The sequence below is a fragment of the Phacochoerus africanus genome, chromosome 10 (genome assembly GCF_016906955.1).
Source record: "Phacochoerus africanus isolate WHEZ1 chromosome 10, ROS_Pafr_v1, whole genome shotgun sequence".
Taxonomy (NCBI): domain Eukaryota; kingdom Metazoa; phylum Chordata; class Mammalia; order Artiodactyla; family Suidae; genus Phacochoerus; species Phacochoerus africanus.
Window position 1 is genome coordinate 123921891 of NC_062553.1, and position 9888 is coordinate 123931778.

A 9888-nucleotide genomic window follows, 5' to 3' on the forward strand; every position below is an offset into this window, starting at 1 on the left:
AGGTTAATTTATAAAAGAAAAGGTAGTCTTGAATCAGGATATGATTAACTAAAAATGTGCTATCTTTTTATTTATCTAAATGCCAATAGTCATTTCATCTGACAACCTTTATGTAGCATTTCCCTAATTACAGCTGCAAAGAAATAACAATTTACTCAGTGAACAAAGACTAAAATTCTATGGGACAGAATAGAGTCACAGGTTGACATCTACGAATTATGCAAATAGAAGAGTAGCAAACAACCGGATCCTAATAGGCAACTCCTATTCAGATGGAAAAGGGGAGTGGAAGAAAAGACTCTTCTCAGATAATTATTAAAGTTGGGAGGGCACTTATTCCCAGGGTGCATCTCAGGGAGGACTAGTTTGTTTTGGCTTGCCTCCTCAAGTGGAAATTCAAGTGTGAATTAAAAAATGGCATGCTGAGTTTGAGGAGCAGCTCCTTCTCTTTGCCAAAGAACAGCAGCAGATAGAGGGCAACATGTCATTGATTTTGAAGCTCCAACGCATGTTTTATACCCTTATGGTGAATAGTAAGTAGTTTAAAGCTGTTTAGGATAGAAACTGTGAATAATGTTAATAAATAGAGTGTTTGCACTGCTGCTCCTTTAACTTGACAGAATGTTGCCACCTGCCCCTTAATATTTTTGACAAACATGAAAATAAAGTCCTTATTAAGGAATGAAAAGAGCAAAATTAATCTCAAAGGAAATATTTACATTTATGTAAAGCTTACTGTGCATGTGACAAACTTCTTTCTAAATTAGCTAATATATGAAAGGTTCATAGCATTTCAGAGATTTGAAAGGTTTCATGCTAATAAAATCTTTATGACAAGTGCTGTGTTTCATACTAAAATCTGACCAAATAGAATGTGATAGGGTTATTAGAAAACACGGCAGTTCGAAGTGAATAAGCAGTCTGGATAATAAGGATAGGCACTCCACAGTCCTAGCAGCACATACCTATACAAAATATGCAGTAAACTCAATTTAGAGCCCATGTGACATTTAAATTTTCCACTGATGACCTGTATAATGCAATAAGAATGATGCTTAGTGAGTTTCTGGAATCACTGAATAAAAATCATGACTAAGCTAATGGAATGACAGATTCAAAATCGAAATGACATCTGTAGAAGGCAAGAAACAAACAGAATTTTTTTTTTTTTTGGAAAGGTGTGTAAGACAAAATCAAGTTTTTAACATAGGACAGGAGATGAAGGAGAATAAGAAGGGGAAGAGAAAGAAAAACATAAGTACTATAGGGAGCACTTAACATGAGGAAAGCATCAAAGATATTATGATGTTATTTCCAGTCCTTACAAAGCACTACAAGGCAGATGTGCTATTTTTCTTTTCTACAGAGTAGTAAAGAGTGACTGAGAAAGGAACAGAACTCACCTAGGACCACACAGCCAGAGAGGACGAGTCAACCTCTGTTGGGTCTGACCTCAGGTGTATATTTGAGAGTTTAGTTATCTACACTCTAATAAGAATTCAGTTATTTTTTCCTTAGCCCAATTCAGTGAATAAACAATCATTCAATGTCAAAATAGTGAAACTGCTTTTCTACTATCATTAGATCTGTCAGAACTTTTTTGTTTGTTTGTTTGATTTTTGTAGCACCCTTGGTTCAAATATCAATAATTCAGAAAGATATAGGAAAATGCATAAAGGGTCAAGAAGAATATTGAAAGATAATGTGAAGGCTGACAAAGGATTTTTGAAAGTAAATTTAAATCGCACATACAAAAAATGTCACCTCCACGAGACCTGAGTTCATACTGTACTTTCATGCCAGTAATAAAGTCTGGGAAATTCTACATGATTTCTATCAGCCTTGTATCTAAGGGAGGCTGTAGGAGTTTACAAGGTATCAGGGAAGGAAAAAGCTCTCTGGTTCCTGGAACCCACATGTAGCCCAAGGAAGTAATGAGCTGCTCATTCTGCAGGACGACAGTCCACGTGGATGGTGATGGAGAAATTCTCTGGGCACTGTTGGCAAGTTACTCTGAGTTTCTAATGGAAGCAAATTATATACTTTCTAAAGTGACAATATCACTCTGGCAATGTGCAGATAAAGTGTTCCAGTGAAATCTAACAGCTCAAACTCACCAGAAACATTATTAAAATAATTGCTTCCTCCTACTTTTTTATTCTTTTTTTTGGGGGGGGGTGCTACTTCATGTGTCAGTAGGCTTTTAAAAAGAAGGTAACATAAATGACATAGACAAAGTTCTACCTCTTCAATAATTCTAATGTATGACTGCTGAAATAACACTGCAGCTTGGAAAGCTGCCTTCTAATAGAACATTTGTGGATAATTGAACTCCTGCTTATTGTTCAAAAGGTCATGAGGTTTGAGTGGGCTCTTTTTCTTTTGGTAAATTATTCAGTTTGAGTATTTATTGGGCTGCCAAAAGGAAAGTATTATATGAACTCTCTTCATCATTCTTCACTGTTTCCTAATTTGAATATATTCTAGTCTTGTGCATAAAGCTCAGCAGAAAATTCCCATCTCCCTTTCTCAAATTCCAGTACAGAGACCTCTCATCTTTGCTCCTTACTGTATAGACCAGCCTCATGGATCAAATGGAATAAATTAAATCAATGAGAAAGAATTTTAATACCAATTGCCTAGAGAGTTTTGGTTGGATTTTGTTTCAACCTAATCAGCTTATTGTTTTTAGTAATATTTAGGGGTCCCTTAAAAGGGGTCTACAATGGGAAGCATGGGGCTCATTTTAAAGTCACTAGTACTAGTTCATCTATATTATAGAAGAATGACAAATTCTGTATTCCCCACCGTTGACTCTATCAAAGAAGTATCTGCACAAGATCAACATGCTTTACAACAGTTAAGAGATCAATAGATGCCAATTCTGAAGAAAGTTCAGATACAAACTGGGAAGTCCCATAACTGCTACGTGGTCTTACTGTCCAGACTTGCTGGCCTTTCACTATTATTTTCTACACTGAATGCTGACTGAAGAATTTCTTAAGTCAAAATTGAGAGGGTCATGAGAAAATAAAGTGGGTAAAATTACAAAAATATATTCCACATGCAGCTCTCATTTTCTTCTGACTACTGCAATCCCTATACCTATTTATACAAAACTGAAGATTTTAAAAATTCCTTTCAAATGAGGTTTCCTATGGCTAGAAATTACCATTTATCGATCACCTTGGGTGTACCTAGAACTCAGTTAGATGTTACTTTACTTCTTCCTTTAACTTTTACAGAAGTCATATGGATCAACCTTATTACAGATGAAAAAGTGGAGACCCAGAGAGCTAATTTCTCAAGGTACCGTTTTATACGTGATGGTGCCATGATTTGATCCCAGATGTAAATGACCCTGATTTCCAGAATTAAACTTATTTCCATGTCACATAAAGGCAGGGCTGTTTTAATACCAAGTGACAGCAGTCAGAAAGCATTAGGTTCTAAACAGTCTGCCATTACAACATACTACTGACTCAATTCATCCTACAGATACTAACTCCCATGGTAAGACAAAGGTCACCAATATGCAAATGGACTACTTCCAGCTCCCCTCACTCATTTGTTGCATACTTCCACCTCATTTTCCTGGCCACTGGTTTAATCTTCTAGTTCTCGTCTTGTCTATTCCTATCAATTTGACTCAGTTTCTGACTTCATTTCAGCTTTGCCTCTCAGGTTCTGTTAATCTTGCATCCTTAGCTGCTTGGATTCTTTTTCACCAGTTGGGTATACTCGTTATGAATAGCTGTGAACTTGTACCAACCTGCTCACACACTGCCTTGTCATTTCAAGTGCTGGCTTTGACTCATCAAGGCAAAGTAATCAGCAATCGACAGAAAACTTCCTTCTGGACTCTAGACAAGGCTCAGTCAGTGAAATTTCCAGTTTACTTCAGTGTGTTTCTGTTTTTTTTTTTTAAATCTTTCTTTTTTTTTTAATTTATTTATTTTTTTTATTTTCCCACTGTACAGCAAGGGGATCTTCAGTGTGTTTCTTTACCAATGGTTGATGATATTGGTCAAGAACAACCAAGATGACCAATAGTTTAACACTGAGATACTCAAATCTCAATGCCAAAACCAATCTTGATGGTGGAAAAATGTGCTTAACAGGTTTAACTTTGTTCCTAGACTTTATTTCTACTGAAGACTCATCTGTTTTCCCTTTGCTACTTCTAAATCATGAACATCGACATGGATGCACCTTATAAGCTTTCTAACATGGTTTATTAATCCTCATCTGCTCCTCTGATAGGCCTGGCTTATGTTAAGCAATATAATTCTCATTTCTGCTGAGTCTATTGTTACGTAACAAATACCTCAACAATGAGACTCTTAAAGCAACCATTTTGTTTTTATTGTGCTTTTGTATATTAAGAATCTGGGCAGAGGGTGGCTAGTGATCCCACTGTTCAAAACATTGTTGGCTTTCAGCTGGAACGTGGGCTATCTGGAGGGGATAATATCTGTTGTCTTTGGAGGTCTAGCTTCAGGCTAAGCTTAGCTGGAACTGGTAACCAGAGTGACTTGCTCATATACTCTCTAAGCAGGGGGTTCTCGGTACATTTGAACTTCTTAAAGGGAGCATCACAACTCCCAGAGAGAAGGTTCCAAGAGACATGAAGCAAAACCTTCCTGCTTCTTAGGCCCTGAGTCCTGAAACTGGATAGCATCGTTCCTACTGCTCTCTTGCTCAGAGCAGTTATAAGGCCCCAGATTCAAGGAACACAGATCCTACTCCTCAGTGGGAGGAATACAGTACTGATAGATGCAACAGCAAAATGAAAACATGCTAAGTTAAAGCAGACAGACACATTAGAGCACTTACTGTATGATTTATATGAAATGCCCAGAATAAGCAAATCCAGAGATAGAAAGTCAATTTGAACTTTCCGGAGAATGAAGAGAAATCCAGAGTTACTGATAAGAGGTATGAGTTTTCACTTTGGGGTGATAAAAATGTTCTGAAATTAGACAGTAATAATAATTGCACAATTCTGTGAATATACAAACAAATCACTGAATTGTATACTTTTAAAAGACTGAATTTTATGGTATGTGACATATATCTCAATTTTTTAAACTACTTCTTTCTCACAAATTATCAGATTAAGTGTCACTAATATCTACTCAGGTTTTCGTATGCTAGTTTGGCAGATTTTTTTTTTTTGTCTTTTTAGGGCCGCACCCACGGCATATGAAGGTTCCCAGGCTAGGGGTCCAATCTGAGCTACAGCTGCTGGCCTATGCCACAGCCACAGCCACAGCCACACCAGATCCAAGCCATGTCTGCAACCTACACCACAGCTCACAGCAACACTGGATCCTTAACCCAATGAGGGAGGCCAGGGATCAAACCTGCAACCTCATGGTTCCTTGTCAGATTTGTTTCCACTGTACCACGATGGGAACTCCCATATCAAATTTTTAAATAAACATAATTCTATGATTCTAAGTATTTCCTTTATATAATTTTTAAAAACTGTTTCCTCTTTCATCCCATTCTGCAGATATGGACACAATCATTTACCTTTATAGAGCAGCATAAAGACTGAAATATTAGGAACTTTTCCTTCTCTTATTCCAGCATTGCTGCAACATTTTAATTCTTAATATGACCATCATGGTTTGTTATGTCCTCTAATGAGTGGATAAATTAGACTAAGTAGCAGAGTAATTTTCAGAGGAAACAAAACCCAACTGCTGGATTTTTACTCCTCTCTGATTTATATCTTGATAAACTATTATTAATTTATTGCTTAACCTAAATGAAAACAGGGGTTTTTATTTTTGCTTTTGTAGTTTTTTTTTTCCATCATTGTAGAACTGTGTGCAATTAGTACACAACCACCTGGACATTTTGGTCTTCTTTTGGGGGGGGGGGGGGGCTGTGCCTGTAGCTTATGGAAAAACCCACACCACAGCAGTGACTGGAGCCATTGTAATGACAATTCTGGATCCTTAACCCACTGTGCCACAAGGGAACTCCCCTGGACATTTTTTAATACAAAAGACATTCAATACTCTTTGCTTTAATGGAATTTGATAATGCATACTGTGATAAATGTACTTTTTCCTCCTGCTATAATAAGATTGGAATTTTTTTTTTTACCTGAAATGAAGTATCTGTGTATCTTTGTTTAGTGATGGTTTCATTTCTAATCAATTATTTGTAACAAATTTTACTAGTATTATAAGAATCCATAATGTAAACCAACTTTTAAAATGATTTCTGTCTATCTACAAAAAGTGGCTTTAATTGAGCAGCTTATCTTCCACTTGAAAGTTTATGGAAATATAAATATGTCAAAATAAGTAAAAAGTAGGCAATTTCTTTGTCATTCAAGAAGGTGATTATTTTCACTATCTGATTAATTACTTGTTTCTAAAGGAAGGGATTCAATCAAGGTACCTCTGAACTGAAGCTGCATAACCAAAACACATTAGTTAGGAATATCTCTGATTTATAAATAAGTCAATGCTTGTCTCTGCTTTCTATTGAATTTAGAATGCTGAGGTTATCTTACTTGTTTAAACCTGTTTGGGAGAAAAGTATGGAGATTAAGCCATTACATATGTATTCATATGGTCACGTACTCACAGGCATCTAAAATTTTGTTTTTCTGTTAGAGCAGTCAGAAAGTATCTAAGCTTTTATTGGTAGAAAGCAAATGCTAAAAAAAAAAAAAAAAAAGAGCTGTTTTAACTTGAAGGTTAAAACAAAATGCAGTTTCCCCTTAGATTTTAACTCTGTTTACATTTTTCCTTTAAATACACTAAAAATATTGCAAGTAAGTACAACATGAAAAAATGCCCTTGTCCTGTCTCCCTCTACTCTGTTACTAAACATGTTTTATTGGAAAAACTGTCAATGTCAAATGGCATCAACATTAATACTGCATATTCACGCATATGTGTGTGCACATGCACACTATTTAGTAGGCTGAGTTATTGGTAAATTCTATTAAATTATTTTAATTGGTATAGCGGTAGGGGTCCTGATACTTTGGTGTGGCTTGAAGTTACCCCTGCACTTCAGGATAGTGACTACACCCAAACTTCTGGCAGGTTGGAGCAGGAATCAAAGAACTATTTTTGCTTCAAATAAGAGTATTTACTAAAATAATATAAAGCTAAGGCAAATAGAACTATTACAGGGAAAAAAAAAAAACTTGGGAAAGTTCAATAAACCTTTTTCTGTTTTTTCTATTTAAGACATATAAATTTAAAATAATCTTTAAGATAGTCACACTGTCTAAGTAATTAAAAAAGGAGGCTATCAGGATTTCCCATCATGGCGTAGCGCTTAACAAGCCCAACTAGTACCCATGAGGATGTAGGTTTGATCCCTGGCCTTGCTCAGTGGGATAAGGATCCCTCATTGCCATGAGCTGTGGTGTAGATTGCAGATGTGGCTCAGACCTCAAATTGCTGTGGCTGCGGTGTAGGCCGGCGGTTATGGCTCTGACTTGACCCTTAGCCTGGGAACCTCCAGATGCCATATCCTGCAGGTGCCGCCCTAAAAAGACAAAAAAAAAAAAAGAGGCCATCAGATTAAGGTAGCTCTAATGCTTTTGTTGCCTACATAAGCAAACCAAAACCTAAGCCAGAGTCAATCCACTTGAAACCAAGCAAATGAAACTTAAGACCAAGGGACAACCAATCACAAACAGCTTATCCCAAATAAGGCAACCCCTTAAGCCATCACCAATGAAATAACATTCTTGTTTTGCTTCTCTCTCAAAACCTCTTGCCCAGCTCCTGTTGGTGGAGAATCCCACCTCTGGTTTGGCACTGCCTGATTCTAAGTGACGTATGCTCGAATAAACTCTTGAAAATTTACATGTGCTTCAGTCTATCTTTTAACAATGTTAAGTGATTAACTATATAATATCTTTTAAGGCAATAACTACAAGTGAATGTAAGACTCCTTTTATGGAATGTTTATCTTTCAATAATCTCTTTTAATCTCTTTCGATAATCTCAATTATCTCAATTCCTTTTTTTTTTTTACGGCCAAAGCTGTGGCATATGGAAGTTCCTAGGCTAGGGGTCAAAGAATCAGAGATGCAGCCGAGGCCTGTGCCACAGCCACAGCCACACGAGATCCAGCAACACCAGACTGGAGTCACATCTGTGGCCTACGCTGTAGCTTTCGGCAATGCTGGATCCACAACTCACTGAGGGAGGCCAAGGATCAAACCTGCATCCTTCCACAGACAGTGTCTGGTCCTTAACCTGCTAAGCCACATCAGGAACTTCTCTCAATCCCTTTTAATAAAAGCTTACCCAACTTTTTTTTTTTAATGAGTTTTATTCCTCTTTAACAAAATTGGGCACAGTTTCTTAAAGTTGACCATGAAAACACAGTCTCCTTTAACTGACTGACTTAAAAGTGATCCACTGATTTGCACCACAAATTTCCAAAGATGTACTATTGCTGTGGATGTGATAGCGTAATTCTTCCAAAGGTGGTTCAGAATCTGGGGTGCGTCATCAACTTCTTTCCTCATTTCACCACCAATTTCCTTCAGTTCTTCAATACTGGCTAGCTTGTTTACAATTATTTCTTTGAGAAACATAATAGGATGACTCTTACTTTTTATGTTATAAATTTCTTCCTGTGTACGATAACTGATTCCAGGATCACTCATGCTGTGACCATGGTAACAATATCTCTGCAGCTCCATCAGTATGGGCCCCTTTCTAGATCTACAATAGTCAGCTGCAAACTTAGCTACCTCCAAACACACAGAAAATCTATTCCATCTACCCTTAGACCAGGGAGGAAATTGTCTCTCCTCTAGTAATCAGTGCTGGCTGCTGCTCTCAACAAATCTTCCCATTCCATAGCAGTTATTCTCATAGATGAAAATACAAGGTAAATTCCATAAAGCTGTCATATTGTAAGCTTCAGATATCTGACCCCGATTAGCAGTGCCGTCCCCATACAGAGTCAAACACACCTCACTGCTTCCCTTATGCTTACAGGCCCGAGCAAAACCAGTTCCCAGGCGTCCCTGAGCACCAACAATGCCACTGCCCCCACAGAAGTTCTTGCCATATATATGCACTGACCCTCATTTTCCTTTAGCATGACCACCTCTCTGCCCTGTCAGCTCTGCAAGGATTGAACGGACAGAAAGTCCACGAGAATAGCACAAGCCATGGGCCCAATAGGAGGTAACGACCTGATCAGTGAGATTTATCCCAGCCTCAAGACCCACACACGCTTCCTGTCCAACACACAAGTGACAGAAACCATGAATGAATTTCTGTTTATACAACGAATCTGCCTTCATTTCCACTAGGTGAGGAGTCTGCACTGACCTGTAGTATTTCAGTCCATTTTCCCGGGTGAGCACTGGGGTGACAGGGGCACCCTCTTCCACATGATAAAAATCAAATTTCTTAATTTCAAATGTAGCATCATGTGAGTAGTTGTGGGATGCCACAAGCACTCTGCTGGTGGGCTTCTGGGTGATGCCAGACAGCATCCAAGAGACAGCAGCAGCCAGCATCTCCCTCATGGAGTGCAGACAAGGGCGGCTGTGAGTCTTCAACTGCCAGGGCTGCCTGGCCAGCATCCATGTTGCCAGCAGAGCCCCCTTACACCCCAAACGCATGCAGTGCCACAAATGGCCTCGCTGCACGAGGGGCCATGCCCCGCAGCCTGGATCAGTTGATTTTTATAGTGCCTTCCAACTGTAAAATTAAGAATAAAGTTTCTTTTCCTGGAAGACTTGGCTGCATTGCACTCTGTTCCTACTTAACGCCATCATCATTGCTAAAACAGAATAATCTGAGTCCCTTTCCCTGCTAAAAACTAAAACAATGCTTCTTGAACATTGTATTAAAGGGAAAAGACGAACAAACACAA

General features: G+C 38.1%; 1 protein-coding gene across 1 annotated transcript; it reads right to left on the reverse strand.

The window, feature by feature from the left end:
* Window positions 1–8384: 8384 nt before the first annotated feature.
* PDHA2 (pyruvate dehydrogenase E1 subunit alpha 2) lies at window positions 8385–9538 on the reverse strand. The gene is given in 4 exon segments (XM_053743534.1): window positions 8385–8500; window positions 8503–8754; window positions 8757–8839; window positions 8841–9538. Coding segments are annotated over 4 exon segments (1149 nt in total).
* Window positions 9539–9888: the final 350 nt, after the last annotated feature.